Source organism: Balaenoptera musculus, chromosome 17, assembly GCF_009873245.2.
Source record: "Balaenoptera musculus isolate JJ_BM4_2016_0621 chromosome 17, mBalMus1.pri.v3, whole genome shotgun sequence".
NCBI classification, from domain to species: Eukaryota; Metazoa; Chordata; class Mammalia; order Artiodactyla; family Balaenopteridae; genus Balaenoptera; species Balaenoptera musculus.
The window spans coordinates 39,348,785-39,373,377 of NC_045801.1; the positions used below are offsets into that span (position 1 = coordinate 39,348,785).

A 24,593-nucleotide genomic window follows, 5' to 3' on the forward strand; every position below is an offset into this window, starting at 1 on the left:
TGTCAAGTTTCAGGGCCACAGAGAGGCTCTAACGTCCAGGGAAAAGGTCTTTGGCTGAAATTGTGTAATTGATTGGTTGGAAGACCTGATTTGGTGAGAGCTGAGTTTTGTGTACAAAACTCCGCTAACCATTGCTTTCCACCATTCCTTTGCTGAACTGTGGATCATCTAAGGAAGAGGAAAGAAAAAAAAACCAAAAAACTTCAAAGGTAATTCCTTTCTGCTTCAAAAACAGTCTTGGGTTTTCTGGTTTAACAGAGAATTGAGAAGTAAGCATGCATCATCAATTTCTATGCAAAAACATTCTTCACTTCAAATGGCAATTAGCTGATAACATTTCTATCTCATGTCGTGATGAGATTTTTACGCTAATCATCACATAGCAGTAAATTAATCATTTGGGCACAGTTAGAGAGGATGTATATTTCATGAGACAGATATATATGTCAAGATCTGTTTGATATTTACTCAAGGTAAGTGGGAAGCATCTCAAATTATTATGAGGGGAGCACACTGAGCAAATAGGACTGCGTGGCAATGAAATGTATGCAGTGCAGACACATGAAGATTTTCAAAACACTCTTGGTGTCATTAGCGTTAATTATTGTGAGGAAGTTGGAACACTCTGGGAACTTCAACTCCAAATCATTCAGACACACCAGAACCCTCAAAACCACATCTTAACAATGTCAAGGGAAAAATCAGCAATTGACCTCCTTTCCCTCTAATCCCCTCCCTTTTCTTTTACAGAATTCACCTTTTTCACATTGCACGATATTTAAATGGGTTTCTCTTCTCGATTTGCACTTAAGTCTACTCAGCCTAATGAATCAGAAAAGCAGCTTGACCCTAAAGTCAAATTGGAAAGCTGCTGCCTGCACAGGAACTAGGCTGCCACTCAAATGAGACACGGTTTCTTAGCAGAGGAACAGGACCTTTTTCAATTTATGGAAAATAAGAATTGTACTTGAAAGTGCCTATAGCTGTAGTGATTCAAGAGCACGTGCCAGGCTCCACGGCTGCCTGGGAGAGCTAAGCAATTATGATGTGCGAGCGGAGTTATCATGAGAAAAAACTCTACGGACCCCTCTCTTTCTTCATAATTCTTCTCCCCCCTCTATTTTCCCACCCCATGTAGTTCTCCGTAGCTCCTGTGCTATCAGTGCCACTTATCACCCCGCCAACCAACACACTTCCCTGCCTCACACATTCACACTGTCCCACAACCCAGTCCCTCCATTCTCCTCCAGTAAGGCAGCAGTAGAGGGCCCTGGGAGGACATGCTTTCATCTGGCCCTATGCAATTATTATTTTTTCAGGGAAATAATAATATTTTTTATTATTATTGTCCCTAATATTTTTCAGGGACAACTTTATGGGGACAGGCAAAGAGATGGAATAAAATCACTTCCTCAGAGATGGTTCTAAGATACAGGCGAGGAAGGTACAAGCCCACACCCCATGCAGAAAGTGGAGGGGGAACAAAGGGCCCCGTTTCCTGGAGGGGCTGGGTGGGTACAGCGACACAGAAGGCAGTTGGTGGGGGGGAGGTGGGGGTCTCGCCAGCTGGTGGGAACTAGAGGCTAGAATATCACTTTGTGATGGTTTTTCTCTTTCAAAGTGGCTCTGAACTTTAAAATTCTGGAGTGAGTGGGGAGGATGGTGGTGGCAATGAGTGGAGAATACAAAACGGGACATATCTGAGCTCTGCCATCTGTGAGGGTGATCTAAAGATGCTGCCCAGGGTGACAAGCTAAAGGCACAGAAGCTGCAAGTCAAAGGGAGGTGGACCATGAGTGTAGCTGTGTTGCTACTGAGAAGTCCCTCTCTGCTGATCTTGAAGGGACGGAAGAAATCGGTCCAATAGGACATAAAGTGTTGTTCCATTTTAGGGAGCAACAAGAAGGCAACCAGCAGCCTATGAGTTTACATAAATAATTATATAGGTATTTATTTATATATATTTATACATCATTTAAAATTTATGTAATATATATGATATTACATATAAATATATATATATATCTGTATAGGACATATTCTTTCTAGAAAATAATCCTTGAAACTAAAGATGATTACCAGCTAAGCCATAGATTATCTTTGGACTCTGATGATTCATAGATGCCATGAATTTTAGCTCAGTCTTTGGACAGTTCGTGAAATCCTCAAGAATCTACATCCCTGAACTGGAATCAAGTAGTGAGGAAAGAATGATTCAAAATGTACAAAATGTAAAAGGAATATGGGTGTATACATTGGACAGAAAATAGTGACTTGACACTTATTTCTGACCAAGTAAGAGTAACAGGGATCAGCTTTGTTTTTAGGTATGAAATAATTAAAAACTCAAATTGGGGCTTCCCTGGTGGCGCAGTGGTTGAGAATCTGCCTGCCAATGCAGGGGACATGGGTTCAAGCCCTGGTCTGGGAAGATCCCACATGCCGCGGAGCAACTAGGCCCGTGAGCCACAATTACTGAGCCTGCGCGTCTGGAGCCTGTGCCCCGCAACAAGAGAGGCCGCGACAGTGAGAGGCCCGCGCACCGCGATGAAGAGTGGCCCCCGCTCGCCGCAACTGGAGAAAGCCCTAGCACAGAAACGAAGACCCAACACAGCCAGAAATAAAATAAATAAATTAAAATGTGCAAGTCAACCTTTAAAAAAAAAAAAAACTCAAATAAATATATGAAACAAGAGTTTTTAAGACACTGAATACCAGGAGATGAAGGACAGTGGTGTCCAAGAGACAGAAAATAATTGAAGTGAGTCCTACGATGGCACTAGCTTACCTTGAGAGAGTTTCCAGTCACAGTTGAGGAAAGGGAAACCCAAGCAGAGCCCGGGAATCACCATGAGTTGAAGGAGGATTCTGAATGTCCCGGGAGGCCAAGGCAGCGAGAGTTCACGGGACGCAGTCTCAGAGAGGGGAGAGCCTCACAGAATGAGATGCCAGACACCTGCAGAGGGTCCCCCACCCCTCCCCAGCTGAGCACTGATCGGCGCATGTGTTGGAGGGAACTCTCAGAGGCTGGGAAGAGCCAACTGAAAGGGATAGAAGAAACAGTGCTAGGAGCTCAAACAAGGACAGAAATAGTTTGCTCCGCCCATCAGAGAGGAAAACCTCATAATTTATGGGGAATCAACAGAGCATTCGGAGGGTTTAGCCCTAGTAGTTAGGCAAAATTAGCGATTTCCTCTCGTTTATTGTTTGGGATTCATTGGGTTTCTTGATTCTGTGGATTGGTATATTTCATTATTTCTGGAAATTTTTCATTTATTATTTATTCAGATAATTCTTTGTCTTATTTCTTCTTTTCTGGAACCCTGATTAAATTAGGGCATATAACTCTAACTTTCATATTTTTTAACCTCATTCATATTTTCCATATCTTTTTCTTTTTGTGCTAAATTCTCATTAATTTCTTCACTATTTTTTTTTAGTTCATGAATTCTCTTATCTGCAGTTAAGCTGGTCCTCTAATTTTCAAATTCCATTTACATTTCTAGAAGTTCTATTTTTTTTTTTTTTAACAATATGCTTGGTCACTTTTTATAGTCCTTTACTCTCTATTTTCAATCCCTTCTTTTACTTCCTCAAAACATAATAGGCATAGATCAGAAAATTCTTGATTTACAAATTGCAATATCAGAGGATATTGTGAATTAATTCTGCTATTTTCTTTTTTGGACTGCTCTTGCTCAGAATGCTCTGATTCCTGTTTTTGTTTTTTATTTTTTTGACTGTGTAACTTAATCTGTGGGAATTTCTCTGGACCCTCCATTCAGCGATTACTTAATAACAGTAATTTTCCTTATGGTCCTCAGAGTTATTTTTAGTTCACCATTGTATTGAGGTATAATCCTTTGGGGTTCCAATTTCATTGGGGTTCTCTAGTGTCCCTAATATGGGATTTGTCTATAGTCCCCTGAACCACTAAAAGCTGTGAAAATAGAAATTTAAGTTCACCACATTCTGCATATTTTCTCAAAAAGAAAAGCTGGTTTAATGTGCTGTATATAATCTTGGTTCATGCCTCCACTTAGTTTTTTGTCTAATATTCTTTACCTTTTAAGCAGTTAATTCATATATTTAAGAAAGTGTTTCTCAGATGTTATCCAACATCTTTAGTTTTCAGTGTAAGGGTCAGTCAGTGTACCAGTCGGCAACCTTGCCAGAAATGAAAGGCCTTTTTAATCATTACCATTAATAAAACTGATACTTTGTCTTCTCCTTCTAAGAATTCAGTTACATGTATATTAGGCCACATATATATTAGATCACAGTCTAATGATCCATTCTGGTGTTTGTCTTCCTTCACTTTTCTTTCTCAGTGTTTTAGTTTGGATAATCTTTATTGATCTGTTTTCAAGTTTGTTGATTGTTTCCTCAGTTTCATCCAGTCTGCTGATGAGCCCAGCAAGGAAATTCTCCATCTCTGATGTTGTATTTTTTATTTTAGTACTTGCATTTGATTCCGTTTTATAGTTTTCAACTTTCTGTTGAAATACTCCTTCTGTTCATGTTTATAGACCCATTTTCCCACTAGAATTTAACATATTAATCACAGTTATGTCAAAGTTCCTCTCTGATATTCCAACATCTGAGTTATCTCTTTTGTCTGGTTTTCTTAGTTGCTTTAACTCTTGACAATGAGTTTTTCTTGCATTTCTGGGTGTGTCTTATAATTTTTTAAATTGAATACTGAACATTGTGTGTGGAAGAACAGTAGAGATTATTCCCAGTGTAGAAGGGGATCAATGTTTTGCTCTGTGAATATTATTTAGCTTCTCTGAGCCTCAAACTTGTTATCAGCAAAATGTGAATAAGCCCCAACTTCATAGATATATTATGTGAAATATATGAAACATAAATGTAAAATAGTATTATCATTTGTTTGGTGATAGATCTTTAATAAGGCAACTGGCTTTTACATACTTGATTTTTTCCCCAAATGGTGACTTTTTCTGTGAATTAAAAAAATTTAACCTCATTAAAAAATTCTAATAATATAAAAATGTACAAATTAGAAAGCCAAATGCCTCCATACATTCAATTAAGACTGTACTACAATTGTGTACTCCTCTACTCCTTCAATGAATAACTTAACAAAATATTGGTGTCACTGTATTTAATGTTCGTAAATACATGCATAAAAGCCAGAGGTCTTCCAAAGCTTTATCCAGTATTTACTTTCAAAGTAGAAACAGTATTTTTAATATGTGGTGTAAAGAAATTCCCCCACTGTGATCCCTACCATTGGCTGATTCTTTGTGGGGGTGGGACTCATTCCTTACACTAGGAACAGAGAATTTGGAAAGTATCAAGAAAGATGATATCAGAAAGTATAAAAAAGTGTTGTGCTTTGTAAATGATCACATAAAATTGTTAGGTGAAGCTGGGCTTCTTGAAGCTGCAGACGCAGGATTCCTGGCCAGAAAGGACAAAAGTGCCTTCTCTCTTGTTCTTGCTAAGACCTGGGCAGCATTTCTTCCATGTCTGCAATGACGTAAGAGACAACAGCCCAAACAGCAGCAGCAATATTCATCTGCTTTGGATCCATGACAGTCATGGTGTCTCCATGGGAGTGATGGAAGGAGAAATATTTATATAGGTCATCAAGTAGACTGGCTCCTGGGGAAAAAAGAGGAAGAATTCTTAGTGAAGTATTTTGACAGGCATTGCTGAATAGCTGTTCAGAAACCACTGGCCCCTTCCCTGATCCTATTATACAGGCTGCGATGGCAAAATAATGACATTCCCAGCCTCTCTTGCAGCAAGAACTGGCCATGTGACACTGTTCTGACTACTAGGATATGAAGTGGCAGTCTGTGGGAGAGTTCTAGGAAAGCCTTTACTTGGCTGACAAGAGTCAGTAAAATGCCCTCATGCTGAATTAGATGAGAAGTTTGGAACTGCAGGGGGCAAAAAGCCCACACACTAAAAATGGCAGAGTGGAAAGACAGAAGGAGCCTGGATTTAGAAAATATTTCAAGCCCAATGAATAAGCTCTACACTGCCTTCTTCTGGACTTCCTGCTACCCAAAGGAAAATAAACTTTATTTGAAAAGCAAGTGATACAATACCCTCTTTATTTATAAAGAGACAGTATTTTTTCGTATTAGCAGAGCGCAAATTTTTTACCTCCCTGGATACAAAAGAAAGTCAGTACTCCTTTGCTCAAGCTTTTCTTCTCAAATCATTCATTTACTTCCAATAAAATTTCCCAGCAACCTCCAAGGGCATCAGCAGGAGTCTCCTCCCCACTTAAGAGCTTCCTTGTCACTCAGTGAAGCTTTTCTCTGGTTTCAGCCGTGGATCAGAGCCTCGAGGTATCTTCACACCTCCTAGTCATCCTTTAGAACCTACTCGGCCCATTCTGTGGGCTCCAACTGCAGTTCTTTAGCCTCTGGACTAATTTACTTACCATTTTATTATGAAATATAGTACCATACATACATAAGATTGTAGAGAACATAATGTATATTATAAACGGTGACAAGATAAGAGTTCACGTATGTCCATGATTCAATGCAAGAATATCACCAGTACCTTTGAAACCCATCTTATGAACTCCCTCCCACCCATCCCACCCCACCCCACCCCATGGATCCTTTCCTCCCTCCAGAGGTGCCCACTATCCTGTTCTGCTTGCATATTAACCACTCATTGCTTTTCTTTATAGTTTTACCAAATAAATATAATCAACGCTCTCTAGGCTCTAAATGCAGGAGTGGAATTGCTGGGCTATAGAGCCACATGTGTGTTTAATTTCATCATGCAGTTCCAACATGTTTTCCTTTTCAGTTTATCCTCCCATTGTCAGTATATGAGTCTTTCTCTTGCTTCACATCCTCTCTAGCACTTTACCTCATAAGGTTTTAATTTTTTAAATTATTAATGAGACTGAGCATGTTTTCACATATGCATTTTTTGCCATTTATGTTTTCTCTTTTGGAAAATGCCTGTTCATGCCCCTTGCCCATTTTTGAATTGATTTGCTTGTCTTTTCTTATTGATTTGTAGGCGTTCTTGATATATTTTAGATACTAATCTTTTGTTGGTCATTGGTTTATATAAATCACTTCCCAGTTTGTGGCTCTTTTCACTCTGTTTATCATGCATTAAATGAATAGATGTTCTCACTTTTAATATAGTTGAATTTATGAATCCTTTCCTTTATGATTTTTATTTTTTATATCTTGTTTAAGAAATCCTCCCTACCCTTATATCACAAAAATATTCTCTGGGGTCTTATTCTAAAACTTTTAAAGTTTTCCTTTTCATTTTTAAGTTCTTCATTCATTTTGAATTGGAATTGATTTTGGTGTAGGGTAGGCTTCTATTTTTATTTTTAGTTGTTCCAGCAAAATTTGACTAATACATCCTCTTTCCCCACTGGTCTGCAGTATCAATTTTGGCATATATCAAATTTCCTTATATATGTTGCTTTGTTTGGGGGCTTTCTAATTCTGTTCCAGTGGTCTGTTTGTCTGTTCCCAAAACAATATCACAGTATCTTAACTACCATTGCATTCTAATTCTTGTTATCTGGCAGGGCAAGTTCCCTCACTTTCTCTTTCTCCTCCTTCAGGAATATCTTACTATTCTTGACTGTTTGCTCTTTCAGATAAAGTTTAGGATCATTTTAAAACTGTACAGAAAATACTTTTGGCTTTTGATGGGAATTGTGTTAATCTACGTATCAATTTGCGGAGAACTAGCATCTTTATATTAGGATACTGTGTTTTTATCCATGAAAATGGTGTGTTGATATGTTTCTATTTATTAAGTCTTCTGTAATGTCTTTGAAGTTTTGTAATACAGTTTGGCATGCCTTTTGTTAGTTTTCTTTCCTCCATGGCTTATACTTTTTGTTGCAACTGTAAATTATACATTTTAAAAAATTTGCATTTTCTGTTTGTGGCTTTCCATTTTTAGTATCAAGGATATATATCTGATTCATAAAATGGGCAAGTGATCCTTCTTTTTCTATACTCTGGAATAGTTTGTGTAACATTAGAATGATTCATTTCCTGGTCATTTTGTAGAACTCCTTACAAAACCATCTAGGTCTGATACTTTCTTTATGGTAAGAATTTTAACTAATGATTCAATTCCTATCCTGGTTATTGGGTTATTCAGGTTTTATGTTTCTTCTTGAATTAACTTTGGAAATTACACTTTTCTAGGAATGTGTGAGTTTTTCCAAATATTCAAAATAATCAGCATAAAATTGTCAGTAATATCCTGTTTTTATCTTTGTTTATGTCTGCAGCACCTATAGGGAGTACTCTTTTTCATTCCTGATACTGGTTATTAGAGTCTTCTCTCTTTTTTGTTCATCAATCTTGCCAGCAGTTTGTCAGCTGTGTTACTCTTTCAAAAAAAAGAGAGACAATCTTGTTTTTTTGGGACATTCTCTAATGTATAGCAGTCTTCTTTCATTGATTTTTACTCATATTTATTATTTCCCTCCTTATTCTTAGGTTGATTCACTTCTGTTTTTTTAGCTTCTTGAGTTGAATGCTCAGTTTATTACTTTGCACACTTTCCTTGTCACCGACATAAGCAGTAAGGCTACAATCATTCCCCTATGACTGCTTTAGCTCTCTATATCCCACCAGTCCTGATGAGTATTTTCATGATCACTTAGTTCTAAATATTTAGTAGTTCCTACTTTGATTTTCTTCTTTGACACATGAGTTAGAATGTGTTTTTTAATTTTCAAAGGTATGGGGTTTACTTAGTTATTTTTTCATTTTTGACTTCCAATTTAACTGTTAGAGAATGTGGGCTATATGATATAAATTCTTTGAGTTTTGCTGAGATTTTCTCCATTGCCTATTGGATGATCCATTTTATAAATGTTACATGTGTTGAAAAGAATGTGCTTTCAGTGTATTGTGTCTGTGCATTAAAACAAGCTTGTTAATTGTATTCTTCAAATCTGTTAACTCCTTACTGATTTATTGTCTATTTGTTTTATCAATTTTGAGAGAGATGTGTGAAAATGACCTGTGATTTGGGACGTGTTTATTTTTCTTGTAGTTCCAGCAATTTCTTTTTTATATATTTCAAAGTTATGCTTTTAGGAGCACATAAACTTAGAATTACATCTTCCTGGTAAATTGAACATCTTTATTTATTTTAACATCCTCATTGGAGTATAACTGCTTTACAATGTTTTGTTAGTTTCTGCTGTATAACAGAGAGAATCAGCTATATGTGTACATATATCCCCATATCCCCGCCCTCTTGCATCTCCCTCCCACCCTCCCTATCCCACCCCTCTAGGTGGTCGCAAGGCACAGAGCTGATCTCCCTGAGCTATGTAGCTGCTTCCCACTAACTATCTATTTTATATTTGGTAGTGAATATATGTCAATGCTACTCTCTCACTTTGTCCCAGCTTGAATATCTTTATTAATATGTAGTCATCCTCGCCATTTGTAGTAATGCTTTTTGTCTTGAAGTCTAGTTTTACCTAATATTTAATATAGCTATATCTCCTTTTTTTAACCTCATTCTTTGTATGTCTTTTCCCATCAATTTACTTGCAATCTGCCTCTGTCCTTATATTTATAGGGGTTTCTCTTACGGATAGTTTAAAGTTGAATTCTTAAAATCTAGTCTAACAATCTTTGATTTTTAACTGGAGATTATAATTCATTTATGTAGCTTGTGATTATTGTTAAATTGGACTCATTTATATCATCTTAGTTTTTGCTTTCTATTTGTTCATTTGTTTTCTAAGTTTGTTTTTTTTCCTTTTCTTTCTTGCTCTCCTTTGTGTTGATTTTTTTTTTTCTCCTCCTATCATTCCTTCCCCCACCCCAACTCTACTCATTTGGAAGTTACACACTTTATTTCAGTTCTCTCAGTGGAGACCTCAGATGATTGATATGGCTTACATATTTATTTAAAGTTAATCAATACCTTATATAAGGACACTAGGGCCCCAAGTTTTGTCTCCTGTCCCAGACGCACTCACGCCTCGTTAAAACCCATGTTCTAGGAGAACAGGGATTGGCAGATACCCTTAAACAAAGGCTCTGGAGTTTTCTTACCTCTTACAGATTCTCACTTCATCATTTTTCACCCCTGAGGAATTCCCTTACTTTGCCTTACTAAGCCATGTATTATAGAAAGAATTATTGTTTTATCCAACAATTATTTTTGGCAGGCGGAGCTAGGTGTCTGAGAACTTCTGGCCTACCACATTGCCAGAGTTCTCTTCTCCCAATCCTCTACTTCCTGCTCTTTGTTCCTGAGCCCTCTGTTGCCTCAGGATGCTGTCCAGATTTTCTCTACACCGACCCAAGTTTTAAAAACTTTGTACCAAGGTTTTCCCCTACTTATCTCCCCAAACTCCTTGCTCTGGAGTAGGATATGGATTTCCCTCCATTCATTCATATTTCACACTGACTTCAGCTATGTTGCTATCAAACACAACACAAGCCAGTGATGCAAAATAAACATATAAAAGAAAGCTCAACTCTCAACCCTGACAATTAATGACTCCAATGCCTGTCAGCAAATATCCGAAACAGGGTGTATTAGGTTGATAACACCTATCAAACCCTTCACCTGTGTTGAGAAGCTTCTTCCTCTTCAGTGATTTTTCTTTTTCAACTAGTAAAACATGTTTTCTGTTGTTCCAATAGCTCTGAAAGGGTGGGATCTCACCATTATCCAGCCTAATAATGTACAACCTACAGTGGGTGGGCTGGAGCTGAGGTTCATAAGTGTTCAGAAAATTCAATCCAATTCAACTGGACAAATACTTGAGTTCCTACACATTCTAGGCAGTGGGCTAAGACATAAAGGTGAAAAACACAGTCTCTGCTCTCAAAAGCTTATTCTGCAGTAGAGGCAGAGAAAATGTGCCCACAAATAATAATAACACAATCAGAATGCACTGAGTGCTATGGGCAAAGGATAAAAAATAGTGGATACCTTATGTAGTTGAATGACCTTCTCTGACCCCTAGACTAGGTCCCCTTGTTGTGTGCTCTCCATACTTCTCCTATCGTAATCTTCACCATCCTTTGTTATAACTGCTTGTTTCACATTTGTTTTCCCCACTATATTTTAATTTCCCTGAAGGCAAGGCCACTGTTTTGTTCTCCACTCTGTCACCAATGCCTATAACGTAACACCAAACAGATGATGAATGTGAATTTGTTGAGTGAATGAACGAAATCAGAAAAGTGTATAAGTGAACTGGGCCTTGGGGGTGCTGTATCAGTCAGAGCCCTTGTAGGAAACAGTTGGGACACACCAAGAAGATAACTTGGAAAATTTACTGAAAGGATTATTTACAAAGAGTGGTCAGGGTTAAATAAAACCAATAAGGGATGCTAAAGGAGAAGCAAGGGAGGCCATTTCCACCCCTAGGCCTAAAAGAGCAGAGAAGAAAGCAGCTGTAGCTGCGATTGTATCTGCTGGAGAGGGTCACCAGAGGAGCTGGGGTTGTTTGAAGCCAGGGAATCAGTCCCCTGCTGGTGCCTCTCCTATCCTACAGGCCTCCCTTGGCCAAACCCAATCATAAGCCAGAGGGCAGTCCATAACCGTTAGCCTCCAAGGGCACAGTATAGGGTAGAGAAAGGTGAGGATTGATAAGGAGTGGTACAAGAGAATATCTAGCACAAGTACTTAGGCTGTCAACAGACAGAGATGGGGACACGGATATTCCAGGTGAATAGAACATGTGAGCATTCCAGTTTGGGCGATGTGTGGGTAACTTGGGTTAATTACAGGCAGAGAAAGTTGGCAACTAACGTTATCTTTGAAAGTTCCTAAATAAGGCTGAAAATAGACTGAACACAGTTCATAAATGGGAAGCCTTTGGGGGCCAATGGGCAGGAAGGTGGGGAGACGGGAGCTGCCCCTTAGGGAGACATTCCAGAAAAATGTGGAGGTAGAATTGTGTAAACAATCGTGGTGGTGAGGAGACGGCTAGGAAGGAAGTACAGTTTGGGGGACAGGTGACAAAGACCAGGCCCAGATGATGATATCCTGGCCTCTGAAATTCTCTGGAAAGCATGTGGACAAAGATAACCAAACTTCCAGTGAAAAGCCCAGTGGTCCATGTTTAAACCAGAAGACACTTTACGCCATGAACTCACAGCACAACCCAAGAGAGACAGATCTGTGTGTTCACTTTGGTAGGAGCTAGAAGCATTTTAACAGAAGCCATGACATTTTAGAACTAGTTGAAGCTGGTGAAGAGCACGTGCCCTCTGGATCCCACAGAGCATCAGCTGGATGTCAAATTCATCCACAAGTTAAGGACGAAGTCAAGGAGTTCAAAGAACGGAAGTCACTGAGGGCAGATAGAAGATGAATCAGAATTGTGGTCTTCAAGAAACAGAAAAGGACATTCAATTCCAAGAGACAAAGTGCAGCTTGCTAGGGGCTGATTTGCTCCCATTTAGAGTTTCCTAAAGACACAGCATGGTGGCTGACAGACAAAGCTCCAAATTCCATATTGAAAAAATAGAAGCAAGAAATATTTGTGCATGCCCTCTTCAAGGCCTCTGAAATTCCCTGTCTCAGACTGAAAGAAACTGACTGCCAGATGGCTGGGAATTTGGCTGCCTCCCTTTAAAACTAGTGACTTAAGGAAAGCATTTCCTCAGAGATCATCTAAGTTCCCATGAACACTTTACAAAACTGAAACAACTCCAGAAGATCTGGTACCACCAGTGAGAACACTGATAACCACAGGAGATAGGAGAGCAGGCCTGCTGGCAGCCTTGCAGCTTTGTCTCTGCAGTTCCAAGGAGACATTTTGTCAGTGACAGCCACTGATCGAAAAGACCAGCGCTGAGGGAGAGCCTGCATTGCAATTTCTGAGAGCACCTGACATCGCAAGGCGGGGGGCGGCGGGGGAAATGTTAACTGTCCTCAGGGATAAATTGCACAGTATCTTCTGACAGGTATATGAGCTCTGAACAGGGAATCAAATCAAATGATTTTTAGAAGGAGAAAGCTGGTAGGTAGGAGAAAGCTGCTCTGAAGGCCAATATTCACCCCTTGGAAACAAATTACAGCATGATTAGGACAGTTCACCTTTAGGAAATTAGTTCTAAGGGAGGTTTGGAATTTAAGGATGTGAAGACATATCCTTGAGCTTGTCAGTCAAGGAGAAATTGGGCCTAGACAGGGAGATACAGCTGAGAGAACATAGGGGTTAGAGTCAGATAGGACCGGGTTCCAATTCAAAGTCCTCTGCTTAATATCTGGGTGAATTTGGGAGAATCATGTAAGGCCACTCAGCCTCAGTTTCCTCATGAATGAGTGAGGGCTAATGGTACCCGAGTTCAAGATGCTGGTGAACATGAGTAAGCACTCAGTTCATACTTTACTCTAAGATATTATGTATCCACAAGGTTAACCCAGTATATCCACAACAGCATGATCAATTAAATACAACTTGAAGGATTTAACATTCTTATTTAATAAATCAAAGTTCTGATGATTGTTCTTAAAGATGGAACAATTGGACCATGAGGTCTATTCTACGTGACCCCGCCTTGACCCATGTTTGGATTATTTTCCCTTCTCATCCTTCTCTTCCCCCTTCTCCTCTCTCCTCTCTGAATCCTTTTTTTTTTTCTTTTGTAAACATTCATCTCACAAAATATTTTCCAGCTGTGTGACTGGGTGAAGATGGTCCAGTGAACATGGTAGGAAATACCTGACCTGCCCCATACTGTTCACAGAAGATTCCAATCCTCACAGAAAGATCCCCATAATGACCGCAGTCTGTGCAGGATATCAGAACAAGATTAAATGAATACCTGCTAATTCCTGAAGAGATGGGTGGGTAAATACACAAAGATTCTCATAGCCCCCTCTTATTGTAGGTTGACTCTCATTCATATGTAATCAGTGGGTTTTCATGTACACAAATTAAGCAATTCATGTTATGAGAAGATTTTGAAAGACATTTGAAGGCTTTGAAAATTTAAATTCAAGTCTGTTATTTCCGTGCATACATTGGCTGCCGCGATGTTTCATGAAGGATGCACTCACAGGCAAGCAGCTGTGGAAAATCCATTTGTCCTTTATAAACAGATCTTGCACAGTCTGGGGTATGCAATTTAATTACAATGTAATGTATTACAGACATTTCCTGATCATAATAATTATGAGGTTAGAGAAGAAGGTTATGGTCTTAACTTATTCCCTGCAAGAAAACTTAGTCTCCTTAGGATATATAAAATAAAAAATTACATTTAAAGTTTAATTAAAATTATTATTTCTTTCAGCAACATTATCAAATGAAAAAACATTATTACCAAAACAATTAGAAAATCAATTCAAGGAATTTGCAGACATTTAATCTCTCTTTTCAAAAGGGGCAGTTTTATCCCTACTATATTAAATCTCATTGAAAATTAGAGTGAGACGCAGCTAATTAATAGCTTCCTAACCCATAGCTCTCCAGAAGAGAAAGCAACTTATAAGAGGGAAAGGAAAGAACAGTAAAACAAAGGAAAGGAAAGGACAGACAGGAAATGGAAAAACATCCCAGATCAAAACTCCATGAAAAGTATTATAATTTCAGTTTCTAAATTCTCACCCAAGAATTTCCAAGCCTGTGCTGAAAAGTTTCAGGTGTGCCACTAAGGCCTCGCACCTTCCATCTCTTTGGAAAACTTGGATTGTTGGCTGGGATAATTTTGACCACAAAACATGGGTCAACACCAACACATCTGGAGGACCTCCAGTTCACATGTACCTAAACTCTGTGATAATGATTCATCTTTCCATAAAGTTCAAGAACTGTACGCCTGTAATAAGACTAATTACTGCTACAGGAAGATGGTACTACAGACTCTCCAAATGTGGGAATGACAGGAACAGTACTATTTGTTGATGGCCTCCTGTGTGCCTAGGGCTTTTTGGAGATGATTTCATTTAATTTTCCAAGTGACCCCATGAGGGAGTGATCATTATGCATCATTAACTGATGGAAAATGGATTTGAGTAACTAAAGTCACACGGCCTAAGCAGTAGAGATAGGATTCAACGTCAGGTGTGTCTGATCTGAAAACCATGCTCCTAACCAGTTTTCTGAGCCTTCTCTCCCTGCCTTAAACCAGGACATGTGTAACAGCTTTCTCCCCAGTGGCGAACTGTGTGCGTTGTTCGCTCCACTCGCAGCTCTGGTCCCCCATCCTTACTTTGCTTCATGACAAGAAGATGGAAATTCAAACTGGAGGTATCCTGGGCCATGAACTAGAGTGAAGACGTCATCATATTCAGACAGTGGGCTCAGGCAGCCTGGGACTACCTATCAGAAGACGGACAGCAGAGCCTCTCCTGACACCAAGTCCCCTGCCCTTGCTGGGCCACACACTACAGGGCCTGCCAATCCTCCTAAGAGCTTGCAACCATCCCATCTAAAACCCACCCCTCCCCACTAATCATCTGTTATCCTCTACCCTGCTTCTTCCCCGCCCCTACCTTTCATAGCACTCTTCTACTACCTAAAACTGTATTATTCTTGTAATGATTTCATTATTTGCTACTTGTCTTTCCCACTAGAAGGAACTTTGCCTTTTTCACTCTACTACCCAAAGCCTGGCAGGCAGTAGATGCTCAATAAATGTTTGTTGAATCACTGAATGAATTGTTAAATATCTAATGGGGCAAAAGCAGAGCTAAATACTGGCTTCGTTCTCCCTCTCTACAGCAATTTTGCTAAGTAAATCCTATTTTCTGGGGATTCTTCTCTCAGCTGCTGCCTTGGGGAATGATAAGAAGATTCTTGTTACCAAAAACATGGAATATTTCACATATAAGCTGAGATCTAAACACTCTATTATGTACTACTCAGTATGTTCCTCTACTTTTCACCACTGTTACAGAAATTATCCACAACTTGAAAATAAGGCAGCACATCCTTTCAATGTCATTCAGGGCAAAGTCTATGCAAAGATTATCTAGGACAACGTACTTAGTTTGACTCACTGCTTACTACTGATTAAAGGTCCCAGACTTAGTGACGTTATACGCTAACTCATAGATATTTAGTCTATTTCATTTTTTCTAGATGAAAATTATTTCTGTCCCATAGAACAGTTGTTTCCAAAGGTTACAGTTTATTGGCCTCTAAGACATTAACCAGTTAAGCAGTTTTAATCTACCCTAGCAATCTTAGGTTAATATTTATTAAATTACATAAACTCAGTTTCTCAAATGCTCTTTGAATTGGTGTGTATATCTTACTGATTCCCATATAAATGAATGAATTGAATAAAATATTTGACGTGTTCATTTTTTATTTGCATGAGAATCATGATTTCAGCTTTTGGAAAACTATAATTTAATACCACCCATCTACAACCTTAAAGGAATAATCACATTCATGTTGCTTCTCAAAAGTTCAGCGATTCATGGTCCCCATCCATGATTTTACCCATGATTACCCTAACAGCACTGAGCAAATTGGTCACCAACATAAGGGCTGGTCTTCTGCCTTCTCCCTTTAGGGTAGTGGATGGTCCCCAGTTATGAGGAGGATTAGGGGGAAAATAAAAACAAATTTTATACACACACACACATTAATATAAATGAATGTGTATATATATATATATATATATATATATATATATATATATATATGAACATATATATGCGCATCTGTGTGTATATAAAGTTGGACTTGTCTTCAACATGTACCCACCCCTTAATACCCTAATTTCTCCCCTGACCTGCCTCTCACCTTCCACAAGAGAGTCATGATTTTGCCTTTCAGAAAATTATAATTTAATACCACCCACCTATAAACCTTAAAAGTACAATCACATTCATATATGATTGGTTCCTTATCTTTGAGTTTATAATTTTATGTGTGTGCATGTGTAGCAGAGCTTCCATATGTAGCTATAAAGAAACATCTATACCACTCTCTCCTTCTACCTTGTTTTGTAACTCAAACTAATATTGACACTTCTTCTGAGGGGGAATTTTGAATCTTACTCATGTTTATATGTCAGTCCCAGTTTATAATTCTCCCTTTGTCCATACAGAAATTATTGCCCACTCTTCCTTCATGGCCTGTTGTCAATAAAGCTCCCACCTATCTGAGCCAGCCTGACTCCTTGTAAAGGCCTTTCGGCAGTTCTCTCCATACCTGGGGAACGATGCTTCTAAGAAAACACCAGTAAAAACTATCTCTGACAGAGCACACTGTGAGAACATTCAATGCATATGGGTCTTCAGACTTGGAAAGACTCTAAAGATTGTTTCCAGGGTGAAGTTTATAATGAAAGCCTTAAAATCAACATGGTTTTCTATAATTGTGTTCAAATGGACAGATTTTGATTTCTGGCTACAGATACATAAAGGTTACAAAGCTGCTGTGAGTGGAAGGCGGATGTTAGTATCGATAGATATAAACCTTTGTGTCTGCTTGCCACCTCCCATTCTGTTGGCAAGCAGACACAAAGGAATGAGACAAGCTGGAAGTACTACATGGACATGCTGTTCTAGACCTACTTCCTATACTGAATTATGAATAATTCTGGAAGGCTGGTTGGCAGGTGCATTGCAGGAACGCCTGGGGGTCATGGTGGAGCTGGAGAGAGCTACTGCAAATGACTATGGTATTGGAGGCCAACTGGTCGATAGGAAGATGTCCATCCATGAGAGAGGTTGCAAGGGAGACTCTATGAACCTCTGACTAGTGATTCTCACTGCCACATGGCCAAGCTGATGGATTTATAAAACTGATTTTAAAAAAGGTTTATTATTAGGCACTTAAGCTCATAGTCTATAGGGAAAAAAAGATCACAGTTTTTTTTATAAAAGGAAGAGTTGTCTTGTTTTTACAATCTTTACAATCTTTAAAAAGGTTTAAACAAGTTGTAAGCAAGGAGAAGGGGGGTGGTATTTTACCCATTCAAAGAAACACTGATAAAACTATACTGACAATCAAAAAGGTTGAGTTGCTATAGGATGGAAGGGAATGTTTTGCTGTGGACAGAGAACTAACCGGCTATGAGACAAAGAACAGAAGCAGCGGGTATTTCTCTAGAAGGCAGTCCACCTGAGGATTGGTATCACTATTCGGAACTGAAATCAGTCTTGAGAACCTGCAATGGCCCCTCCAGTTACACTGTGGATGTCCATTACCCCCCCTCACCCCCCCTCCCCAGTAGGTAGAACAGGCTAAAATTGTCCTTTTAAAGGGACCTAGCTAAATTCACAGCTGATTAAGCCATACTAGGTTACAAAGAGAAATGGGATTATTTTAGACTGTGCACCTAAAATCTTAGGGGTCATGTCAAGGTGGGCAGCCAAGTCCGTCACAAAATGGCTTTGGGGGCCACTGTCAGCAGTAGAATTATGGGCTAGATGGACCAAGAGTCTGCACCAAGATAGGCTTCTTCATTTCTGGATATGACAGTGTGAAGGTCACAGGAAGCTGTATCACAGAAAATAGGAAACATACAGAAGAAAGTACTACTACTACAAAAAAAAAATCCCATCTGAAAAGATATAGCATTAAAAATATAATAAAAGGTAATACTAATGAATAACATGTAATCATGGCCAGAAAAATGAGGATGGTGCCATGTGAATCAATTTAGAGGCAGCTCAGGACATTGAAGAAAATTGACCTGTGAGTGAGTGCCTCTAGACTCCTTTCAATTCTTTGTTGTTTGTTTATGTGTCAGATAGCATGGATTTATCCAAAATAAGTGTGTCCATGCTTTTGTGTAAGTCAGTGGGTTACAAGAAGATCACAAACTATTTGGCTAAAGCTGCAAAGTATTAGTCAAATGTCCTCCACCGCAGCTTCTGAGGAAAGAACTACAAGGAAAACAGAAACATGGTGAATAGTCCTGGCTTCAAACCATAATCCTGAAGATGAAGCAGGTAAAGTTAGAGGTTGACACTGGTGAAAAATTTGGTGAATGTTGGCTCAGTTATTCTAATATGCTTTCATTTTATTTATGCAAATAGCCTTTTTCTTTCTTGGTCACCTGGCAGGTTCCCATTTGGCAGCTAAATGCAGCCCCATTAATTGACTACCTGCTAAAGGGATGCAATTTTTTTTTAAACACAAAACCTTTTAAAATTTAACCTTCTAAAAGTCGTTATGCAGTGAGGGAAAAAAGTGAACTAAACATGCAAAGCTTTGTGGATTCCAAAACAAAGGAAACAAATGTATAAGAAGGAGACTGGGAAATGAATATGCTTTTAATGCAAACACACATTTCACTTAAAGTAAAACATCAGTTCAAGGAATATCCATTAAATGCCAATGCTAATGAAAAGATCCTGGCCCATAGCTATCAATTTATAGGGAATCTACAAGGCTGAGATGTAAATTTAACATTTAAATGTAGCTAAATTCCCAATGCTATTATGGTTCACCCTCATTAATGTAATTCTTAGGACAATCCTTATAATGAAGAAACAGTGAATATTCTCAGTAGCCACCCAAAATATAATTACAGTACATTTGATTAAGTGCTTCTGTGGAGAGATAAACGGCAATTTATACATTTCTGTGGGTTCTTTAAAAAAAAAGGCTGATGATGATAAAGGAAGCTAATGTTACTTTGTGGGGCAACATGTCATTAGCTGTTCCATCATTTGTACTCAAACTCCGGCATCAGGGGGCAAGGTAAATGGTGCTTGAGATTCGCTGCTACAGACCCTGAAACAGTTTCCAGTGCAGAGTTTATAAGTAATAGCAGGAGTCCTGCTGTTTCACCTCCTGAGTCATTTTTCTTAAAGGCTTTAGAATTCTTGACGAAAGGTGGAAAGAAAAGAATGCTGTCCTTTACTAACTAATTAAACTAGTAAGAAGACCTCATTATGAAGGACAGGGAACATGAAGCATGAATTATTTCTTGGTTAATTTCCTACAGCTGAGAAACGATCTTCCAGTTGCTGTAAAGAGGTTAACTGACTACTCAGTAGGATCACAGTTACACTTCCAATGTACGAACCTTGACTTCATTGCTGCACAGCAAGGCAGCCACTTAGGGGTTCTGTCAAACGTGACTTGTATATAAGGTTTTTGGAAAGGAGATCATATTGATTCATCTGATATCTACTGAGCTCCTACTAAGTGCCAAGTACCTTGCTAGGCCCTGAGCAAACAATGATGGGTATAACGTACAGATGTCTGCTCTCATGGAATTTCATAGAACTTTCAATAGAACTTTCAATCTAGTAGAACTTTCAATCTAGTAGAAACTTTCAATCATAGAACTTTCATAGAACTTTCAATCTAGTAGAATACACCTCCGTAGAAATGAGGTTGACTGGAAAATAAAGTATTACATCCAAAACTGCTTGGGACTATACAGATAAAACTTAAAAAGGAGAAAGACTCATTCTCCCCAAGTTTCTGATTTTAACGCAGTAAAGACTGTTCATGAGCGTGTTTGTTAGAGGGCGGCACAGGCTGTTTCGCTCTGGGCATGGTACAGAGACTGGAGATGGTACTCCTACTTATTGGCTCTGGATAACTGGCAATGTACAATGACATACTCTTTAATGATGGCCATTTTCATAGCCAGGACTTACTAAGTACTTTCTATGTGTCATGGCCTTAACTAAACATGCATGATCTTATCAAATTCTCATGATGGCTCTCTAATTATTATTATTCTCATTTTACAGATGAGTAAACTTAGACTTAAAGGTTATAATGACAATTATAAGCAAAGGAGTCTGATGAGAGGATGTGCAGACCTTGTGCTGAATCCATTCCTTCATCTTAAGGATGAAGGTCCTCAGGAGTGGGTAGTCTTGCCCTCACAGAGTGGAGTGAAAGGGCGATTCTATGACTCTGCCATCCTCAGGTGATTCATGCCCACATCACCACCATCTTTTCTTTCCATGGAACTTCTCACATGAACCCGTGTTTTTTGAAACTCCTATTAGATTTCATAATAGAATACCTGGTTTGTACATTTCCAAAATTATATCCTTCCCTTGCTTATAATTCAACCTCACTTTCTTGGTAACAGGCATTGAATCCCACTCTGTTGGTTTAGGGCGAACCCCACTCTATCTGTGGTCAGTGGATTGTCAGGAAGGCTACTGTCCCTCTTAATTTTTAGAATCTCTTTTCTCTGTGGAGAAACACTGCATCCCCTTGGAAGCTTTTTTTTTACATAAATCAGAGCTGGGAAAGAACTTCTCTAGTCCAAATATCACCTGATGTTTGAATCACTTTACAACATTTCTAATATATAGTTGTTTAGTCTTCTCTTAAACACCTCTATTGACACGAAACTCGGGACTTTCCAAAGTAGCCCATCCCAATTGCTCTCCGGTAATGTGTTCATTCAACATTAACTACATTCACAAAATGAGCTGTGGGGAAAGTTTTAAGTAAAGAGCTGTTATAGTTGTACTAAGCCCTTGCCCTTTATGAGGCCAACGAGGGGAGCTAAGAAATGCACACCAAGAGCTAAAACATGAGATCCAAAGTTCTGTAAAAGCTCAGGGGATGTAAAGGTCAATTCCAATTGTGACGTTCAGTCAGAACAAGATAACCCATGCTAATCTCCTACTTGTCAGATTAACTAAAGGAATTCAAAGTACTGTATAACCTTGGGAAAGAGATAATAGTAAGTGCTAATATTGCTTATACAACAAATGATTAGCTTCTTGCATACCATAAAATATACCCATTTTAAGTGCACATTCTTCAAGTTTTGACAAATGTACACACCTGCGTGACTACCACAGCAATCAGGTTGTAGAACATTCCCATTGCTGCTGAAAGTTCCCTCGTGTCCCTTCTTAGTTCATTCCTTCCCACCTTCAGCGTCAGGCAACCACTGATTTGCTTCTGGGCACTGTAGATTAGATTTGTCTTTCCTAGAATGCCACATGAATGGAATTATACAGTACACAGTCTTCTGTGTTTGGCTTCTTTCACTCAGCATGATGATTTTGGAATTCACCTATGTTGTTGCATAGTTTGTTTCTTTTTTTTTTTTCTTGGTCATTAAATGTGTAGGAATGTCTCATCTTAGTTTTAATTTGCATTTCCATGATGACTAATAATGTCAAGCACTTTTTTTGTGTAATTATTGGGCATTTATGTGTTGTGTTTGTGAATGTAGTGTTTGTTAAAATTTATGTGACCATATATGTATGGATCTATTTTTGGATTCCCTACTCTGTTCTATTGATTTGTTTGTCTATTCTTATGCCAATATACCACACTGCTTTAATTATTGTGGACAGGACAATGTAAAATCAGATAGAGTAAGGACAATTTAAAATTAGATAGAGTAAGTCCTCCAACTTTCTTCTTCTTTTTCAAAATTGTTCTGCATAGTCTAGGCCCATAGCATTTCCACATAGATTTTAGAATCAGCTTATCTCTTTGTACAATACAGCACTACTTTAGCTTCATCCCACACATTTCGATATGCTGTATTATTATTATCAAGAAGATTCAAAACAATCTCTAATTTTCCTTGTGATTCTTCTTTGACCCATGTGTGCTGTTTAGTTTCATATATTTGGGCATTTTGCCTGCTTTTGACTTCTTATTTAATTCCATGGTGGTCAGCAAATATATTAGATTGGCCAAAAAGTTCGTTCTGGTTTTGTATGTTACGGAAAAACCCTAATGAACTTTTTGGCCAACCCAATACTTCATACGATTTCAATCCCTTTAAATTCATTGAGATTGTTCTTATGACCCAGCATATACTCTATCATGGTGAATGCTCATGTGCACTTTAAAAAGAGAATGTGCATTCTGCTGTTGTTGAATTAATTATTCTATAATATCAATTTGATCATGTGGGTTGATAGTGTGTTTGAGTCTTCCATATCCATACTGACTTCCTGTCTACTTGTTCTAACATTAAAAAATGAGTGTTGAAATCAACCATAACTATGGATTTTTCTATTCTTTCAGTTCTGTCATTTTTTTCTTTATGTATTTTTGAAGCTCTGTTATTGAGAGCATTCACATTTAAGATTTACATGCCTTATTGATGAATAGACTATTTTATCTTTATAAAATGTCCCTTTTTCTCTATAATAATATTCTTTATTTTGATACTTACTTTTATGGATAGTACAGTTATTATGGTCTTCACATGTTCAGAATTTGCTGTATATCTTTTATCCACCCTCTTACTTCTAATCTACTTGTGTCTTTATATTTAAAGTGTGCTTTTTGCAAATAGCATATAATTAAGTCTAATTTTTTTGTTCAGTTTGACCATCCCTGTCTTTTAATTAGAGGGTTTAGTCCATTTATGTTAATGTAATTATTGATATGCTTGCGTTTTAGTCTACCATCTTGTTATTTGTTTTGCATTTGTTTCATTTATTCTTTGTTCTGTTGAATGTACCACATATTCAACAAGTTTGATCCATTTTGGCTAATCAAAATTCAAAATTTTCCCAGCCCTGAGGTCTCTGGGAATTGTCCAGTCTTCAGCTCCCTGATGGCTGTTCTGTGCTGATTCTTGTGGAATTTTACCCTACACATGCTCAGCTTAGTATGCAGCAAAGACTCAAGGAGACCCTTATGCAGACTTCTGGAGTTCTTTTTCTGTGTAGCTCCTTGCTCTGGTACTCTGTCCTACAAAACACAGCTGCCTCAGACTTCCTGAACTCTAATCTCCGTCCCTGTAACTTAGTGAGACTACTGTGTTGTGCTTGGGTTTTCCCTCCCTGCTCCATGACCCCAAATATGCCTTTAGGCAGAAAACTGGGGCAATCACAGAGGTCATCTTTTGTTTTCCTTACCCCAGGGACCACAGTCCTCACCTTCCTGTTGTCCAATGGATGAATTAGTTGTCTGACATGTTTTGTCTAGTTTTCTAGTTTTTTTTTTTTTTTTTTTTTTTAATGGCAAGGGCAAGTCTAAGTTTCTCTCTTATGGCTGGAAGCAGATATACTTATTAGTTTCTTGAAGGTAGAAAATATGTCATATGCTCCTACATTTCAGCCTCTGACAGTTGCTTTACTTGTCAATATAGCACAGTGTTAATAGCACAAATTATAAAGCCAGTCTCACTGAGTTTGAATCCTGATTGCATGTATTAGCTTGTGACACAGGGAAGGGTATTTTACTTCTCTGTGCCTTAATTTTCTCATCTATAATATAGGAATGGTAATAACCTAGCTTCTGGGTTTGTTTGAGCTTCAATGAGTTAGAATACTGCTCGGCATATGATAATGCTTAATATTACTGCTGTTGCTAATATTATAATGACTTGTCTTCAAAAGACCAGGTAGCTTATTCCTGTGAAAAAAGTGAAGATTCCTTCACTTTTTTGGAATCTCATGCAGATAATCAGAGTAAGTTAGTCAATAAAACCACATGATATTGTTTCATTGTTGTTATATTAAAGAATCATGGACCTCCATTTCTCCTAGCCAATCATAAGTAACAAGTAACATCAAGCTCCTAGCCTGAGAACAAAGGACCTTGACAAAAGCCACATTAAGATCTAAGGGGACTATAAGTGCACCCTGCTCTTCATATTTCCATTTAGGTTAGCAATGAAAAAGCATATGTGTGCTGCATTTCTAACAATGAGATTTTATTAGAAATGCACTACTGGCAATAG

At 38.4% G+C, this 24,593-nt stretch overlaps 1 protein-coding gene across 4 annotated transcripts in view; it reads right to left on the bottom strand.

The window, feature by feature from the left end:
* Window positions 1–4,889: 4,889 nt before the first annotated feature.
* CPQ (carboxypeptidase Q) overlaps window positions 4,890–24,593 on the bottom strand; it is a 498,122-nt gene continuing 478,418 nt past the window's right edge. For all 4 annotated transcript variants that reach the window (XM_036830877.1, XM_036830874.1, XM_036830876.1 and 1 more), the window contains one exon: window positions 4,890–5,631. In XM_036830877.1, the coding sequence (XP_036686772.1) occupies window positions 5,468–5,631 (164 nt within the window). In that variant the 3' untranslated portion in view covers window positions 4,890–5,467. The remainder of the gene's footprint in view (window positions 5,632–24,593) is intronic.